The 19,521-nt window shown below is 41.3% G+C and overlaps 1 protein-coding gene across 5 annotated transcripts in view; it reads left to right on the forward strand.

Moving 5' to 3' along the window:
- The window catches only part of GRK5 (G protein-coupled receptor kinase 5), a 164,059-nt gene that overhangs the window by 135,887 nt on the left and 8,651 nt on the right, over nt 1-19,521 (forward strand). For 4 of the 5 annotated variants that reach the window (XM_025152000.3, XM_421789.7, XM_046943277.1 and 1 more), the window contains 9 exons: nt 624-687; nt 1,222-1,362; nt 2,471-2,661; nt 6,451-6,488; nt 7,078-7,167; nt 8,334-8,542; nt 15,664-15,801; nt 18,188-18,325; nt 19,161-19,292. In XM_025152000.3, coding sequence (XP_025007768.1) covers nt 624-687; nt 1,222-1,362; nt 2,471-2,661; nt 6,451-6,488; nt 7,078-7,167; nt 8,334-8,542; nt 15,664-15,801; nt 18,188-18,325; nt 19,161-19,292 — 1,141 coding nt within the window. The other variant, XM_040702891.2, reaches the window with a different exon arrangement.

Raw genomic sequence — 19,521 nt, forward strand, 5'->3', positions numbered from 1 at the left:
GGTTGCGCCGGAAGGGCTCCCAGCCCTGCTTCCTGCTCCTACCCCTCCTGTGAATGGGATCTGAATCCTCCACTCCAGTTCCCGGGATTGTTTTTTGCTTGTTTCATATTGATTTCCTGTTTTGCTTAAGGTCAAGAAAACATACGTATTTTCATAGTGATTGAATCTTGGATCTCATTTTCTCAACTTGAAGAACAAGCAAAATAATTAGATGCTAGCCCAGCATTACCCTTACAAAAACATACCATGAGATGATCCGCAGAATTCATGTGTTGTTGCAAGCTCTCAGGCCTCATATCTGCTTAACAAAGGCCAAAGCTACGTAATGGAGATTCAGAACCCTCCTCAGTCCTAAGATGCTAGCTGAAATTATACTGATGACTCACTAATGTGTTGTATTTTATTACAGCTTAATATGTTGGAATTGAAAAGTTCAAGCCATATGTAGCATTGAAGTAATGTAATTACATAATTAGATATTATATTATACTATATAATTACCTTGAAATAATTTGATTATATAATATTTATCTATTTTGCTTTTCAAAAGTATGCCCTGAAATAAATAAATCACAGAGAGTGCATTAAATGTAGTGTGTCTTTTTTTTTTCCTTTTCTTCCAGGCAACCAGTAACGAAAAACACGTTTAGGCAGTACAGGGTGCTAGGGAAAGGCGGCTTTGGGGAGGTGAGTGGTTCTGAAAGTTTCTGTTCTGCTTCTCAGGCACTGCAGTCATAGTATCTCGATGAGACAGAGGCTGATTTTCATTAATTGCTGATAGTTTTAGTTAACCTCTCCTGACACTGCAATCTCAAAAGAACACTCTTGGAAATTATTTTGCATTTGCCTGTTGAATTCACATTAGAATTAGGGTCACACCCTTATTTGTATTTTACTAATGGCTTGAGGTCACTGCCTAGGCAGTAGAGTCCAAGGAGGCCAATGCAGGCCTTTGCTGAGCAGATTACCATCTACACAGACAAAAGGAGGTGGGATAGGAAGCAGGCGGAGAAAAGTGAAATAATTAAACCAGTATTACACAGGAGGTTTGGAAACAGCAGTCGGTTCCCCAGCTGCCCCTGCCTAGGCCTTATTCACTGCACCACTGTCTCTAACCTTAAAAGGACTAAATCAGATCAGATCAGATTGTGAGGAGCAAAGTGCAACCCAGAAAAAGTGTTATTTTTAACTTACCCAGCAACTGTTCTCTTTAATTCTCAGGTCTGCGCTTGCCAGGTTCGAGCAACAGGGAAGATGTACGCCTGCAAAAGATTAGAGAAGAAGAGAATAAAAAAGAGGAAAGGCGAATCCATGGCACTAAATGAAAAGCAGATTTTAGAAAAAGTCAATAGTCAGTTTGTAGTGAGTATTGAACTCTCTCTAGCATGGCTCTGTGCTCACCTGCTGAGCACAGTCTCTTGTTGAATCTGATGCCTCTTCCAACTCCTTGTACAGAAAAGGTGCTATTTTCTGTAGGGAGCCCATCCTTCCACATTTCACCATGCACACTTCCAGAGTCTCACTTTTATCTGTGATCTCTGAGAAATGCACCAAACAATGTGTATGTTTCTAGCGCGTGATGCTCTTTCCAGCCTTGACTTGCATCAGGCTGAGCTATTTTTGTCCTGTGTGATTACCTGAATTCCCAGTGTCTGGGGGAGAGGAGCTTGGAAGAGACTGAAGGAGATTCAGCCCAAGTAGATCAGAAGAGACTGGCTAGTAGCAGCACCTAGCCAGTGACATGGATCTGGTCAGCCTGACTTGGGGCTTTCCTGAGTTCAGCCAGTTCTTGTGTCTAAATACTTGCCTTAGATAAAAGAACTGCTGTTGTCTCAGCATCTGTTGTGTTCTTTTTACGTATTTTAGGAAACACTGTGAATACAACAGATGGAAAGGTAATCATGTTTGCTTACCTCTGGCAAAAGCAAAGACAATGGCACATATTTAAAAGGGATGTGTAGATTTTGGCTTGTTTGATCACTGCTGGGGCACCGCCAAAGCCTCACAGGGGTGATGGAGACCTTCCTGCCTCAGTCAGTTCGGCCACCACGGGACTGGGCCTTCCCAGGAACTTACTCTGTATGTTTGACAGCTATCCAGCAGAACAGTGCAGCTGGAGCTGTAGCTTCCCTTGACTGCTAAGATTTCTGTTACCTGGAAGAATCTGAGCATTAAACTTGGGGGTTTCTGGTGAAGAGTTGGCTGGATTCAATAGATTGATTCATGAAATCCTATGGTTAGGTCATGGTTGGACTCGATGATCTTTAAGGTCTTTTCCAACCTGAGTGATTCTATGATTCTATACTTTTAAAATGTGTGTTTGTTATTACAATAAGGTCCATGACAATTTCAGGAAACGTTTTTTTTTTTATTTCCCTTTTCTAGTGAAAATTGTTAATGAAAAGTTTGTGATTTCTTCTTAGCAGATAAATGAACTGTCACAGCTATCTTACAAATGCTTTTTTTCTAGGTCAATTTAGCCTATGCCTATGAAACAAAGGATGCACTGTGTTTAGTTCTCACCATAATGAATGGAGGTGATCTGAAGTTTCATATCTACAACATGGGAAACCCGGGTTTTGAGGAGGAAAGAGCTTTGTTTTATGCTGCAGAGATTCTTTGCGGTTTAGAAGATCTCCACAGAGAAAACACGGTATACAGGTGAGCATTTTTTGTAGTCTTAGGAAGACTTTCCCAGAGAGAAAAGAACTGTGCATTCCCCTCTACCCATTGTGGTACAGTAGAACTTAGGTACCCCAGTGCTGTGATAAAATTTCTCAGAGCCATTTACAAACACAGTATGATCCAGTAGTAGTGAAAGCAAGCAGTTCCTTCACTGAATATGTCATGTCTAAATTATACAGATCTAACACAGAACTCCCCAAATCCTGTATCAGCGTCCACTGAGACCTAAGAAAATTATGAAAGTTCTTTTAAAATGATTGAATTAAGGAATCAAGTTTTAGTTGATATGAGATGGAGTTCATTCTGTTCAAGTCTCTGTTTTAATCAGTTAGATTATGTTGCATAAAAGCCTGGTGCATCAGATATGGGAAAAAAACACCTTTCCTAAAAGGGAGCATCTTAGGACATTTTAGGGTGAAGGATGACTTTAGAGGGAGTTCTTGTGGCTCCACGGGGATGAATTTCTTCCATCAACAGTGTGTCATTGTAAATACCATTTAATGTTTGTATTTGCTATCCTAGCTTGTGAAATCATTACATCCAGCATTCACAGCAGAAGAGGTACCGTAAATTGATGAGAGAGCATCCAAGAACAATGATTAATAGCTAATAGTATGGGTTTTGATTTTTTTTGAAAAACAGAACCACACTTCAAATCATTGATATGCCCATGTATAATAAGCACTGTGCGTATGCTTGTATATAGAGAAATTAGAATATTGTTCTTTGGAGGATTTCTCTGAGAAGTTGCCAGTCTGTTGCCTCGTTGTGACTCAGATTTTGCTATCTTGCATAAGGAGAGCAGACATAGATAATACACTAAATTATATGGCACTGTCCCAGAAGATTTTTTCAAGGAAAAAAAAATGGAATTAAGTGTTTAAAGTCAACTGAAAAAAGCAGATCTTAACTGATGTGTCTGGCCTTCTTTTTCTTTAGAATATACCCTACCACATTCAGAAAAGCTTTTAGGAAGTACTATAGTTTTTCTTTAAGAAAAAAATACAAACGTAAATCACATATTGTAAGATTTCATCTTATTGATGAAAAAGACAGATAAATTCATACTGTGACTGGTAAAATGCCATGCTAATGCCACTTTCTAATAAACAAAATTGTATGTGGTCTACTAAAATAGTTCGGGTTTTGAGAGAAATTGCATCCTACCTCCTTAAGCAGTTGTTTCACATTAGTCTTAAAAGAGCTGCTAGTTCACACTTCAGATGGAACATTCGTTCCGGTGATTAATGATAGATATCTTTGTAGGTGGCATTTTCTGGTAGCGTTTCAGAAGCATCTGCAGAGACCCCTAATTTGTAATACTGCAAAGTGTTTTGGGACCTGTGAGAAGTGCTATATAGGTCAAAAAAAATTAGCAACTACATGCTACAGCTTTCTCAAGGTGAATAATTCATAGCAAAACACTTATTCCTCAGACTTAATTTCATTTTCTGTGAACAAAATGCTTCTGAGTAAATCACAGCATTCCAAAATAACCTCCCCATCTCCCAGACCAGTGACGCATGCTGTGTATGTGACCCGAGAGAACAACTAGGCCCTGTTTCAGGATCAGAGTCAGATAAAAAATCAGAATTCCCTTGCCAAATGAGGAGCTTACATTACATTTCTCAACTGCATCATGTTAGTAAAGGTCAATGGGTTGACTTTTTCATGGAAAGCAGACAAGAAAACCTTCTGGTTCTCCTCGAATTATTTATATATAACTATATATATTATAGCAGTGCCTGCAAGCTCCAATCTGCATCAAGATCATATTGTCCTAGCGTTACACAAATATACAGCAAAGCCTTGTCCACCCTGATTGATTGTATTGTTTATGCTGTCCTGCAGAGCAGAACAACGTACCATAGCCTTTCCGCATGGGCACAGTGCCAGCAATTTGTGTTCCAGTACGTGTAGGCAAGGCTAGCTTAGGTTTCTGAAGCTGTACCATGGGGAAGTATCCTTACACGTAACTGTATCCATGGAGGAGTTTTAATTGTTCTAGACATTTCAGTACAAAAATCACATTCCTCCTTGACGCTTTCAAGACTTAGCCGTGCTAAGGGAGCCGTCCTTGATCCTGAAGAACTGGAGATCTGAAAACAGAAATGACAACTGTTGTCTTGGGGAAAGGAAGGATTGCCTTAATTGCCCTAAATCACGAAGGACTGTAAAGGCTGCACTGCTGTTCTCAGAGTCTTCATGGAGTCTCTCATTTTCTCAATCAAAGAAAGCATCTTTTCTCAGCTAGCATGCAGCATTCTTTTCATTTATCTACTGCTTTAGATGGGACAAAGATGCAGAAGATGAAGTAACTAATGAAATCTAAGTTCTTCAAGAAAATAGTTCGGAAGGGTTTCAGAATACATTTTAGAAAGTAACTGTGAAATGCCCTTGTCCATGTTGCTTCAGTACTGGAATACTGCTGATAGGCAGGAAAAGCCCACAGTGATATGTTAAAGAAATCACACATTCTCCTCCGCATTCAGCTGCTCTTCACATATTGCAGTATTGTTTACTTGGCAAGTAAGCTTGGTACCATTGGGCACCCAGTGAAGTTTATCTTGAGAGGTCTAGAAGGTCTGAAGCTAGCAAGAAGAGGAAACTTCACAGCATTCTGTGTTCTTGCTTGAAAAAATAAATAAAAACAAGATCAGTTTTGAAATGCCACTTTCAGCACTGTCAAAACTATCAAACACCGCTCTCTATCAGAGGAAAACTCAAGGCACTGAAGCAGCAGTTTGAAAGCCAGGGAGGACTCCTGCCCAGCCTCGGTGCATCGCACAGCTCTCCTGATGTGTGGGTTTCTCTTTGCTCTTTGAAAACAAACGCGTCTTGCTGGGAAGCTAAGAGAATCAAGCTGCTTCACAAATGGAAGGAGGCCTTAAAAAAAATATAAGACCAAGCGCTTCTTGGATTTGGACCAGGCTAACATGATGGAGCATTACTGGCATGGACAGTGTCTAGAAGTAGCACCAGGTGGAATGGGCTTGATGCAGGCAAACCCTTTGGAAGAATGATCTGCCAAATCTCTGCTACGTATATGAAAATAGAGGGTTTTTTTCAGAAGTTCTTAACTTGGCTGCATTTGGGATTCTTTTTTTCCACAGGAGCAGTAAAAGGCACATCTTTGACATCAGAGTGACCACCTTGCCAGTTTTCATGGCACTGCTCCAAACCACAGAGGCACCAGAGTTTCACAAATGTTTGCAAGAAGAATTTTAATCTGGGCACAGCAACTCTCCTCTGCCCCTCATTTTCCAAACTGGCTGAAATGATTATACCTGTGCACAAGTGTATGTACGTTCATGTAGTTGGCCTGAGTCAGATGCCAGGCATAGAAAATTTAGTCCAACAGATCACTATTTCCATTTCCATGAGCAAATAAAGTGTTTTAAAATTTTTAATATTTTTAACAAAAAGATTTGATGAAAGGAATTGTTACAGAGATTTAACACCACACAGGACTATAAAGCTTGGTTTACAGGGTTTACTGTTCTAGATGGATGACTCCATTATAGTGGATTGCAAACTAAAAGCTTGGCTTAGTGGAAAAATGTAACTCCAGCTTGGAAAAAGACATATGGTTTCAGTCTCTCTGTGAAGTGAGTTGCAGAAAGTTGTATTGGTTTCATGAGTTCCTTACTGTTTGAGCTGACACTCAATTGGTTTATTACTAGTCATAAATGCACTCACACACTGTTGTATGCTTATGTTATCAAAACCAGCTTCATCCAAATAACTTCTATCTTTCATTTTCAGAGATTTGAAGCCAGAAAATATCCTGCTAGATGATTATGGTAAGTATCAGAGGTTTACAGAGATTCTTATGCAGTAAAATAGATTAAGTTAGTTTTAAGATACATATTGCACAGAGATAAATAATGCTCTGAAGTAAATAAGAGGCTCAGCATATACTACTACTGCAAAAGTACTTTCATCCTTTACTGAGCCAACTCTTATTTTACAGAAAGCCAGGTACCCATTTGTTGCTGAGGGCAGTGATAATCAGATCTTATGCTGAATTATAGACCAGATGTAGCCCCTGTAGCCATCAAAGAGTTTCAGAACTATGTCAGCCCATCCATCCACTGTGATCAGTTCAAGATACTTCCCCGCAGTGTGCTACTCATTGTCTTTTTCTGGTTTGTTTTAAAGCATATAATGCAATCCACTCTAGTCCATAGCCTCACTGTTAAAATTTCACTGCATTATATCATACTCAGTAATTCCTCTTTTGTTTATCAATGAAACTGTTCCAATTCTTGTGTGTTCATTTCCTTAACATTAAATTGCAAGAGTATTGTAACAACAGCAGTTGTGTTTTTGAGCTAATTTGGAGTCTTATTATTATATCTGCATTTGTGTTGCTTTGTTTTTCCCTTGCAGGCCATATTAGAATATCAGATTTGGGTCTAGCTGTTAAAATCCCTGAGGGTGAATCGATCCGCGGAAGGGTAGGAACAGTAGGGTATATGGGTAAGTCTTCAGCAGCTTATGTTCTTGACATTTTGCTAAGATTACCTGAGCTTTGTAGGCTTAAGAAAAAGAATTTTAAAACATTGCACTCAGCTGAGTCCAGTTTTGTGCAGCAGGGCTCCAAAAATATGCTAGAGGAAATCAGGAGTCAGGAAAAGGCTGGAGCACAGCAGCTCCTAAAGAGACTGGTCTATATTCTTAAACCAGCAAGGAAAATAAAAAGAACGTACAACAGCAGGGATTCTAATGCTGTTAGCATAGATTTATTTTAGTAGTGTTATGTGCTTAAAAGAAAGAAAATGTTTCTCTCTCATTGCTACTTTGCATAGTAGTTAAAATGTGTATGTTTATGATGAAGTTGGTAAATTCACACATCTGTTCTGCTGTTTGGACAGGGGAGGGTACACAAAAGAAGAGTAAAGATCTGTACATTAATTAAAAACAACAACAACAACAACAACAAAAAACCCACTGTCCCTAATTGACCTTGATCTGTTTTTGCAAATGAATGTAATTATTTTCATGCATTCTGTGGGTGAGCATACTTCGTGGAATAAAATTTGCGTATATTTATTTGACTAAATAGAAACTGGTATGAGTCACAGTTATATCATACCAAGACTTTAATGAAAGCAAGCATATCAGCTGTCATTTCTAAGTTTTGTTATCTCAGTGTGAATCTGTGTACATACTAAGGCTGTCTGTTTGTAACCACGTACAGAAGGTGAGGACGTCTGCAAGGAAGTGCCTGTATGCCCAAGACACATTGGATGTTTGCAACACAAAAGAAATGTATTTGTTTTTAAAAGGGGTGAATGATAAGTTATAAATTGAGTGAAAAGTCAGAATTTGCTTCTGGATAAATGTCACTGTCATTTACAAGACGTGTGCTTGTATGTCTTTTCTTTCTGAAATGGACAAGCCTGGAAACAGTCTTAAGATTGACACACACACTTTTTTTTAAAATTGGCTTGATAGAGAACTTGGAAGAGAGCGTGAACATGGCACGTGGTATGACGTGTTGAGAAAAGAACATGGCATGTAACATGCTGCATTTTCTGTAATTCAGTCAGTAGAAATCATGAGGTATTTTAATATTCTACCTAATGTTCTCTCTTCCCGCCAATATCAAACATTGTCATAACAGACATCTTTCTCTTCCACAGCCCCAGAAGTGTTGAACAACCAGAGATACACACTCAGCCCTGACTACTGGGGACTGGGCTGTCTCATTTATGAAATGATTGCTGGGCAATCACCATTTCGTGGAAGGAAAGAGAAGGTGAAGAGAGAAGAAGTGGACAGAAGAGTTCTGGAGACTGAGGAGGTCTACTCCCATAAGTTTTCTGAGGAGGCCAAGTCCATCTGTAAAATGGTAAGGGGCTTAAAGGCATAGCATAGCGGCTTCGTTGGGAAGCTGTATCTGACATATCTCAGAGTAATGTGGTACTGTAGAGGGCCTGCAGAGACAAGCAGTAATCAAGCTCATCTGTTGATGGGATGACTGCATTCTGTACTCATTCAAATTGTGTTTATTTGGGATTTCTTCTCCACGAGAGAAAGGATCTCAATCATCACAGTCATTTTGAGTCCTCTCCGAAGTGTTATGGCCAAAGGAGCAGTATCTATTCTCATGAGACTTTGAACGCTAGTTTGTAGTCAAGAATGCATTTCTGTGTTTTATAATCTTGCAGAAAAAAATAAAAAGGACTTGCTGATGCAAGACTTTCAGTGTCTTCTGCAAAGGAACTGGAAACCCCATGCTTCCATTGTGTTTGGTGGGAGCTGGGGGTAAGCAGGACAAAGATTATGCAATGAAATTATTGTGACACTCAAACGTCCCACCCCATCTCACTTTGTTAGCAGCTTTTCCCCAGGGTGCCAAAGCATCCAGCTTTTTTTAATACTGTTGAGCTGTCCTTTAAAATGTTTTCTCACTCTTTCAGCTGGGAGTCATTTTCATAGCACAATAGCCATGTCTGACAATGGAAATCCTCAAACCCTCTGAGAAATCTCAAAGCTGTGTCTGAATTTATCAATGTCTTGTCGACATCCATCTTTAGAAGGCTGAATTGTAACTTGGAAAGGGATGTGGCCTTATTCTTGATTTGTTTGTTAAAGAGTGAAGTCTCCTTTGGAGACAGTGACATATCTATGTAAACTGGTAGAGAAAGAATGAAGGGAAAGAAAGATCAACAAATAGGTAGTGAGTGTTGCAGCAATATCTTGTGCAATAGGCAGGCAAACAACATATCAACAACATTCTGGTTGGCTGGCTTCATGAAAAGACACTGAATTCTCCTTGCAAAGTAATAATGGTAGCATTGCCAAGTATTATGTGCCTGGAAGTCATTAACTCACAGTGCACCACCACATTGCTGAATCCCCAGGATAGCAATTAACTGACATCACTCTTGATAGATACTTCAGGCCATACGCTGCCCTTAAACCACAATTCAGAGCCTCCAGTGAAGTTAGAGTGAAAGGATTTAGGTCAGCCACAGGATCACGCAGACCACTTCATGTGCTCAAAAAGTCTGCCATATTTTCTTTAGAAGCATCTCAGCTCATACTAGGTGAAGAACAGTCTGCTGGAGTGGCGGAGTTTGTGCAGTTCCAGGTATTAGCACGAAATGAAAATGACATGAAAAGAAAATGATACTCTCATTTCTTGTTCCGTAGTTAATTTCAGGCATGAGACATAACAGAATAAAAATATATTTTGCAGAGAAATGATTGAGTTGATAAGAACTTAAATGGTGAGAATTCAGTGTAGCATTGACGGGAAGGTGCTGAAAATGACTTACTGCTCCCAGGGGAACAGGCAATGAGAGTCAATATGTTGTAGTGGTCATTTTCATCTTCACACCATAAAACAAACCCATGGTTTCAGGGAACCTCAAAAAATCATCTATTTCATTCCCTTGCCTCAGGGAGGCATGAACTGTATGTAAATCACTCCTGACACCTTGGTCATTACTGCTTCACTGTCCAATCCCGTTGTGCTTCTTTAAGTAGTTTGTGCAAACTCTTAATGGATCCAAAGACAATGCTGTTCTTTGTGAGTATTAATGGATTACAATTGCTGTGTCTTAAGAATGGGAGAGCCTTACTTCTGACAGTGAACATGATGGAACTTGAGGTTTTCCATCCAAAAGTCATTTCGTTTGGGTGATTCGTAAACAATCCATGAATCAAAAATATTTTCTCAAATTCTTTTTATATTGAAAACCAGAACTTTGTTGCTTTGTATCAGCAACTTATCAAAGAAACAAAAAACCATAATTAAGCTTCCATTACATCTGCAAAATAAAGTGTAAAGTTGTAGTACAAAAATCCAACTTAGGATGTCACAAAGATCCAAAATGAAAGGCTTTCTTATATCAGGTTTTTCAGGCCAAGAGTAAGGAACATGTCTCCACCATGTCCACCATGTCTGCAGATCATCTCTTCAGATCTTACTCTATGGTCTGATAGCATTACCATCAGGAAATGTATCGTCTTTATTCATTCACTCATGAAAACCCTTTAGTGTCACCTCATGTCAACCTTCTCCTCCTGGACGTTTATGCCCTTTGCATTTTTGCAGGCATATATCATAGCTTCCATCAATCATTATCCATCCAATATTTTCATATTTCATTTTCTAAGTCATTTCCCATAAATCAGCCCTCATTTTGGAATGAAACAGAGATGAATAATAAATAATTAGGAACAGGGGCAGCTGACTTTCTGGGAAGCTCCCCAACCCATAGTTCCCATATAACATAATGGCTTCGTGTTTTGTTTTGTTGTTTTTTTCCTCTGAAAAAATACAGTCTTTCTAGGAAATGTTCCTTGTTTGTCATTGCCATGACTTGTACTTCACTGCTGTACATGCATGTTTCCCCTGACGAGTGCAGTCTTGCATCCGAGGATGTGAGTTGAAGCACATTCAAGGATGGCCTTTATTAGTCTGCCTTTCTCACTCTGACAGTGTCCTGTCTGTCTACATTTCCCGCAGACCAGCTTTTCTTTTATTTCTTACTCCTACAGTTCCCGCTTTAGACCACAAAAGAGATCTCTACCTGGAAGGTGCAAAGAAAACAGAGCCAGACTGTTCTCAGTGGTGCCCAGTGTCAGGACAAGAGACAGTGGGCACAAACTGAAACACAGGAGGCCCCTCTGAACATCAAGAAATGCTTTATCTCTGTGGAGGTAGTCAAACTCTGGAACAGGTTGCCAAAACGGGCTGTGGAGTTTTCAAATTTGAGGACAACCAACACTGGACGTGGCCTTGCACCTGCTCATAGCAACTCTGAGGACCAGAGTTGGACTAGACAGTGTCCAGAGGTCCCTTCCAAACCTCAGCAGTTTTGTAATTCTGTTTCCTTCCTGAAGTGCTTCCCCAGCCAAATGAAAGATGATGGATTCTTTTCTTCATAAAAGCAATCTCTTCTATTCTTCACACACCACCAGAAACACTGTTATCTTACTGCAACTACTACAGTCTGCTTTTATCCCTCCTCTCTGCTTTTGTCCCTGCAAACCAACTTATCCACACATTTTTACACTTCAAAATTTATTAGTGTTGCTTGAGGATAATTCTTGGCACAATAACTCACTCTTCAAATGATTATTATTGCTATTGAGAAAGATGATAGCAATGATTAATAAATCTTCTATTGTAAGCCTTTGCAATAAGCTTTACTATCACTCATGCCTGAGGGAGATTTGAGTCTTCTGCATTGGGCTACATTGGGCTACGACTCTCCTTGGCCTCCTTTTGTTGTTACTGCATTTGTAAAAATACCTTTTGTTATCTTTTGCAATGGTGGCCAGATTAAGTTCTAATTTTCTCACTGCACATCCTAGCGACATCCCTGTACTCTTCTCAAGTTCCCTGCTCCTTCTTCCAAAGGTGGTAAATTCCTTTTCCCCCAGTCTCTGTGAAAGCTGCCTGTTCAGTTAGGCTGGTCTTCTTCCACACTGGCTCATTTTAGCACACGTGGTGACAGCCTGCTCCTGTACCTTTAAGAGTCCCTTCTTCAGGAATCTTCCTGGGCATTTTTGCCCTTCAGGACCATCTCCTACGGGACTCTCCAAACCAATTTCCTAAACAGCCCAAAGTCTGCCTTCTGGAAGGCCAAAGTAGCAGTTTTGCTGAACCCCTCCAGACTTCACCAAGAATAGACAGCTCTATCATTTTGTGGGTGCTATGCCCAAGATGGCTTCTGACCACTGTGTCTCCCACCAGTTCTTCTCTGTAAACAGCAGGGCTAGAGAGAGCCTCCCCTGCTAGGCTCTCTTACTAGCTGTGTCAGGAAGTTATCTTCCACATGCTCCTGGAACCTCCTAGACTGTTTCCTCCCCAGGCCCCATGGAGGCAGCAGACTTCCCTATGGGAAGGATCAGGTCTGCAAATTGGGCCTTCTGTTCCCCTCAAAAGGAAATGTCCTATGAACAAAATAAAGTCCTGGAAAAAGTCTCAGACAGGGATCAAATTTTGATACTTTTACGTCACTCATATTAGAGTTCTTTACATCATGAAAAAGAACTTTAACATAATTTCACCAAAGCTACTCAGGACTTTTCTTATAAGACCTATTCTAGTCAAGCTTTGTCTGAAGTCTAGACTAAATCCTTACTTATATATACCCAGTACCATCTGGAGCCTTTATTACCAGCATATAAAGCTCTGCCGCTTGGTATCAACTTCATGCATGATTGGATGACCTAAGCCATCTTCAAATCTGCAGCGCTGTAAATTCTCCATAGGCTTTGGCTGTAAAATTAGATGGAAACTGTGTTTGATTGGATCACTGCATTTCCATCCTAGGAGGGCTTATCATCTGACTGATGTAGTTGCTTTTATTCTGCTCTCTTCATTTTGAATACGTACTTTGAAAATGAATTAGAGAAAAAAAAAAAAAAAAAAAACCTGTAGAGATGACTCAAAATATACAACTGTCATCTCCATTTTCTTTTCCTGGAGAGATTCCCAAATGGGATGCACATTTCAGGCTCACATGCACGTTTACGATTACAGAATTCTTCTGGAGCTGCAGGAAATGTTACAAGACCCGTTATTCTTTGGAGAAAGGAAGGGGTTCTCCTTCTGAAAGATACTGCAGTCCCTCCTATCTCTTAGCATCCACAAGAATCATCCAGTTTCATTTGTTGCCATTTCTAGAGCTGGCCTCCTCTAGAGCTTACCAAAGTCCCCAGGTTTCTTATTTTCTCTCTGTTGTGCCTCTCCAGGAGCTCTTCTCAAGAGAGAAGTCAGCATCTCTGTACAACCTTGTCTTAAGCAGGGAAGCTGCCTGGCTTCTGGTTTCCAACCAGGAGGAAAGCAAGGCTGATTTTCTACGTGATCTCCTACAATGCTGCTGCTTCTCTTCAGCCCTCCCAGAGCCATTTGCCTCTTGCTCTCTAAGTGAGCCCCTGCCAAGAGCTGCAACGCACAGCTCTGACTGCCCTGGCTTTCAAATGCAAGGAGTATTAAGAGCACCGGCAGGATTCCCAAGGGCTCGGTACCACGGCAGTCTCAGATGCTCGGGAAACCCAAACCACTCCTCTGACGTGTACGGCAGCAGTGTCTCCCTTGGGCAAGCTAGACCGGGGAGTTTTGCTAATCATTTCAGTGAGCTCTGTCTGCACAAGCCATCTGGGGAAAGCACGAGAGAAGACTACTACACCGCAGCTCTAGCACTGGAGCAGGAAAGCAGGATACGGGAGAGGAGGCAAGACGTGAACCCTTCTTCCCCCGGGGCACCCAGGTACGACAACCCGCTGCCCCGCAGAAGAGCCCCTGGCACAGCTCCGAGCCCGTTCACCCATCGGGACCCGTCAGCGGGGCACCGGAAGGCCTCGCCGCCCGCGGCCGTACTCCGCAGCGCTGCTCTTTCCTCTGCTGCCCCCCGGCGGCCGCCGGACCTCCCGGCAGTCGCGCTCCGCTCCGCCGGGACCGCTCCAGCCCTGTAGCTCCTGGCCCTCGCCCCTCCCTTCCCAGCCTGTTGTGGGGTAGCGGTGGACCCGAACGCCGTCCTATAGCCTTGGGTTAATGCCTCGGCCCATAGCTCCAGCAGTCATTTAAAAATCAGAGTATCAAAAGAGCTGAGCAGCGTGTGCATACCTGTCAGCCTGGCTGCACGCCTGTCTCCAGGAGACACCCTCCTCATGGAAATGGGCTGGTGTTTTTATTTCCTCGTGCATGGATTTAGTCTTTCCCCCACAGCGGACTCCAGCAGAACTAATCTTAAAGCTTTTTTAAACAGCTTTAAAGTAAACACTACTGTCTTCAGTATACACATTGTTTTCTGTTGCACTAAGGCACATGTTACGCGTCTCTTTTAACAGACAGCTGAAATCTCCAGGCAGATCACAATGAGCTCTGAGTTACACTTCTCTGCTGTAGCGAGGGGAATACCGTTCAGACTTCCTTGAAGTTGAATGGAAGGAATAAATAGAAACAATTTTATTAACCTTCCCTTTTCATTGCGTTGCCTGAAGTCAGTGGTACACTGAGAAAGATCCTTGCCACAAGCGATCATCTTTTTGCAGCAGTCATCTGTGTGCTGAGCTCTGCCCCTTCAGCCATTAGACACACTCTCTTAAGACACTGATTTAGCCTGCTTGATTCTATACGCATGATATCAAAGAGGCATTCTGCTGAAGAATTGGCTGCATACTCTCTTTTCTTGTCCACCAACTAGTATGTGCCAGAAGCACATACTACTTCCACTTAACTGTTTTCTTGCAGTTAAATTACTTCATCCATACAAGGTCCTCCAGGATCTGCCATCCCTCTGTTTGTGTATATGGACCTACTTGTCTTGCACACCGAGGCAGCTGAGTTTGGTCAGTCTTCTTTGCTCCATTATGAGTACCCAGCAAGTAGGCAGGACTTGCTGTAGCAGGAATTGGTGGTGCATTGCCCTTCTCTGAAAACAAAGCTGAACTGAGGGTGGTTACTAGTACTGGTGCACTGAGCCATCTTCTGGGTGCAGCCATGTAGTGCCATGGACAAAACACCCCTTGGCTTCAGCAGGGATGGGCCCATGAGGACCTACTAGAGTATTCTGCAGTGAATGGAGGAGAATATAATTTGGTAGTGAAGTAACCCAGCCTGAGCAGCACAGGAAAATTAGTCTCACAAGAGTGCAATGAAAAAAAAAAACAAAACAAAAAGAACAGAGAAAAAGCACATGGGACTCATGAATATATATGTTATGAGAGTATGTCAGACCTTGTCTAGAAAGTGTTTGCTGAAAGTAAGCAGAAGAAGCAATCACTGTTTTGACTGCAAACACTTTACAGTAGGAAATTTCCAAAAGGTTGGACCAGCACTTGGAACAGTGGTATCCTAATCCATTTAAGTTTGGCCATTAAACAGCAGCAATTACAATTCTCCTCTGCACATCCCTCTGGGCATATTCAAAAATGACTGCAGATATAAATATTGTTGAGGAACTCTTGCTATTCTAACATTTTTGCCATCTTCATGACACATTTCAGCTCCTCACCAAAGATGTGAAGCAGCGGCTGGGCTGTCAAGGGGAAGGTGCAACAGAAGTGAAGAGGCACCCTTTTTTCAAAAGCATGAATTTCAAGCGGCTAGAAGCAGGAATGCTGGATCCTCCCTTTGTCCCTGATGTAAGCATGATAGGCGGAACACCCACTTGCATACAAATCAAGAGATTTGTTTCTAAAACTTCTCTTTCTTAGAAATGTCATCACTGTATCTATGGGTACCAGACCTAGGAAGATGTGATAAGCAATAGGGCTGGAGGGGGGAGGCTGGGAAGGAGAGCTGCTCCATAGACATGGGTGCATGCGTGGTGGTTGAGTCCCTGTGAAGGGTGTTAACCTGGGTCTTGCTTCATTCCCACTAACTTTACAGTCTTCCTGTTTTATACTGGAGACACCACTTGTAGTATTCATGCCTCAGTTCCCCAACTTTAAACTTGGAACCTTTGTGTTCCCTTGTCTGTAGTATTAGTGTGAGAACACATATGCTTAGGACCAGACTGTGCAAGGAAAACTCACCAATGAAAGCCACGTGAATACATATAGGTATATAGATACATATGCAAAGGTAAGACCAGAATTACAAAGTCCAAAGCTCTAAAGAGCTGAGAAATGCACTGGATTCTTATTTAAAAAAAGACATTTTTTACAAAAATTCTGAAGCATGTTCAGATATCAAGTGTCACCTCAGACAGAGTGCTTGGACCTGAGATAGTGTTCTGAGCTTGCTAGTATTCATGGGGAATAGAACCCAACACTGAGTCCTTACTCAGGTTTATATACCAGTCTTGCACATACTGAAAGCCTTTGTTGCATTGGCAATAAGAAAACTTTTTCCACCCCTTAGTGGTATAGCTCTCCACCCCAGTGCACAGAGTTAGCTGATTATTTTCCTCCTGCAGGGCTCTCTTTCTGGCTAGGCCTCCTGTCCTTAAAGTTCCCATATGGTTCTAAGTAAACACTGCCATTTTAACATATTAAGAAAAGTAACATCTTGGCAGCTCTCATTCACATTGCTGCAAACTCAACCAAACCAAAGTGGTTTAAAAGCTACAAAAGTTTACTTTAGCTGCTCTGGTTTTGCTTTACATTTTACTATGTGGCCTAGTTATTCCTGCCAATTAGCCCATGGTGTTACGACCTGCCTTAGTGGGAAGAAACAGGAGACAAACTACTATTTCTTTCTGATGTAGAAAATTAGAAAATTCTGGGCTGAAATTTGGGATTCGCCAGGGTGTATTAAAAGCTTAACTGTGGCATGTAAGGCCCAGAAGGCACCTCTTAGAGACATATTTGCTGAAGCCAGGGCACATAAATTTTTATGGCTATTTATTGGGAACTCAAGAGCTGGCCCTAATTTAAATTATTTGGCATTTCATCCATAGATTTCAAAGTCTTTACTGAAGTCAGCTGAATCGCCCGAAGCTACATAGCCGATGGCAGAGGTTGTAATCTAACCCATGTTTCTCCATCCTCCTCTAGACTTCTGTGTCTCCACAAAAATGCTGTGGATTGCAGTCATCAGAAAAGCAGAAGGATGCAGCCTCCAGCAGATAGGACTTTCATCAGGAGTTAGTTTGATTTATTAGTCACAGTGCTCAGCTGCAGATAAAATACTGCACACTCTTGCACTAGTCTTGCAGTCACTGTGCCCCATGTTGACAGTACAATTCAACCTGTGCTTCATTTTGGTGGGTTGAGCTAGTCCCTCCAACCACCCCTCAGTGATTCCTGTGCATCAAAGCGTAGCTCTGTGTTGCTAGTGGAATGCTCTCTAAGTACACAAATGACCACGCTATATCAGGTAGTTACTGATGACTTTTTCTGTTACTATGGCTGACTGACGGAATGTAAGCTAAAAGAGCACCACTGCAAAGTGTCCTGCCTGTAATGCCAGAAAATTAAGTAGTTTAAAAAGGCGAATCCTTTTGACTATTTATTTGAAGAAATGCAGCCAAGTTAAAAGAGTTAATAGAGGTGATTCTGGACAGCCTCCAGCAGCTGAGCTATTAATAAAAATGGAAAAATGCCAAACCTCTTCTGTTTTCTTTAGCATTTGGAATACATTCCTTTAAATTTTTAAACTGCAAAACCTGCAGCTATCTGAGCAGAACACTTCTATTTGAGGTCCCTTTTCAGTGCTGTCTCCAGTATGTCAGTCAATATTCTGTTGTTCCGTCTCTAAAAGAACATACTCTGAAGGATTTGATTTTTATTTTCTTGCACTTTCTGTCCTTTTCCTCTCACCTCTTTGCCATATGCTATATGGATTACTAAAACCCACTTTTGGCTGCACTGATGCTTTAAGGACTTCAAAGTGGGACTCTTAACATGCTTAAAGCAAAATCAGACTTTGATGATAAAAATGCCGGCAGAACAAGTCTAGAGAGGCAGGATGCAAATAGTCACTTGTTGTGAGCCATTCTCACCTGACTGAAACTGGAAAAAAGCACATGGTCAGACTTGGAATTATTCTTTCTCTTGCTGTTTTCTAATTCTTCCACTGCAATAGCCCAGAGCAGTATACTGCAAGGATGTGTTAGACATCGAGCAATTCTCCACAGTGAAAGGAGTAAACCTGGACCAAACAGATGATGATTTCTATTCCAAGTTTTCCACAGGATCTGTGTCTATTCCATGGCAAAATGAGGTAAGGATGTGTCATAGTAAGATGACTCCAATAAAACCGCTAACAGATGTTTTAAGAGAAGCTGTATATTTCTAGTAATATATAGCTACTGGATAACTTGCCAGACTCTAATGATTTCATGAGTTACAAATGGCCTCTTTCAAGATCTATAATGTACCACAGATGTCAAGTTCAGGTGGCTGTGTCTGTTGGCTGTGCATATTTGTGTAAATTGGCAAGGAACCTACTGTACTTCCTTCTGTATTTCTACTGAGGTATTTTGACAGCAGCTCAGAGGAAGTTCCACAGGATGGATGGAGGTCCTAATGGGAAGCTCTTCCATTTGAGATCCTCATCTCACCTATTGTTTTGTACCTGCAGTAGGTCCCAGCTGCAGCAATATCTGCAAGCTGAATCTTGAATTGTTCCAGTGTTTCCAGATCTGAGTCTTTGTTTCTATTTGATATGAAAACAGAATGAACAGTTGATTTCGTAAATCCAACTCTACATCAAACAGCAGATCCCCTTGGGCAGAGGGGTGCCCAAGGGGATTTTGTGAGTATGCCTGAACTTACCTAATATTCTCCATAGTAGTTAAGAAAACAATAGAAAGTTATGTGGGGCAGCCACTAATAAGACTGATGTGCAAACATACAGAGCAGATTCAGCCTCTCTTTTTCATACCACATATTTACCTTCCATAGACACCAACAGGAGTTCAACTGTTAACTTTCCTAATATACTGCTCAAGCTGCTGATGGCAGCTGGTGATCCCAATCCTGACTTTTGACAAACTGGTACTACTGGAATATATTTAATGCAGATGTGTCACTTCTTTCTTATTGTATTACACTAGATGATAGAAACGGAGTGTTTTAAAGAACTAAATGTGTTCGGACCAAATGGTACTATTTCACCAGACCTAAATAAAAGCTACCCCCCGGAGCCACCCAAGAAAGGACTGCTACAGAGAATATTTAAACGACAGGTGAGATCTTTTACGACTAAAACCAGGAACACCGGTTTAGATGGTCAGTGTCACGCCCATGTTCTAGTGGTATTTTTGCTGTGACAAAGACGGTATTTCTTAGAGGCCTGGCTGTTACAGTTACCTGGCATCTTTCTGACTAATACTGCATAATCACAAATTTCCTGCCTATTTCTTGTGATATTTTCTTTAACGACCAGAACGTTTGGTTTTTTTTTCATCAGCTTTG

The sequence above is a fragment of the Gallus gallus genome, chromosome 6 (genome assembly GCF_016699485.2).
Source record: "Gallus gallus isolate bGalGal1 chromosome 6, bGalGal1.mat.broiler.GRCg7b, whole genome shotgun sequence".
Classification (NCBI taxonomy): domain Eukaryota; kingdom Metazoa; phylum Chordata; class Aves; order Galliformes; family Phasianidae; genus Gallus; species Gallus gallus.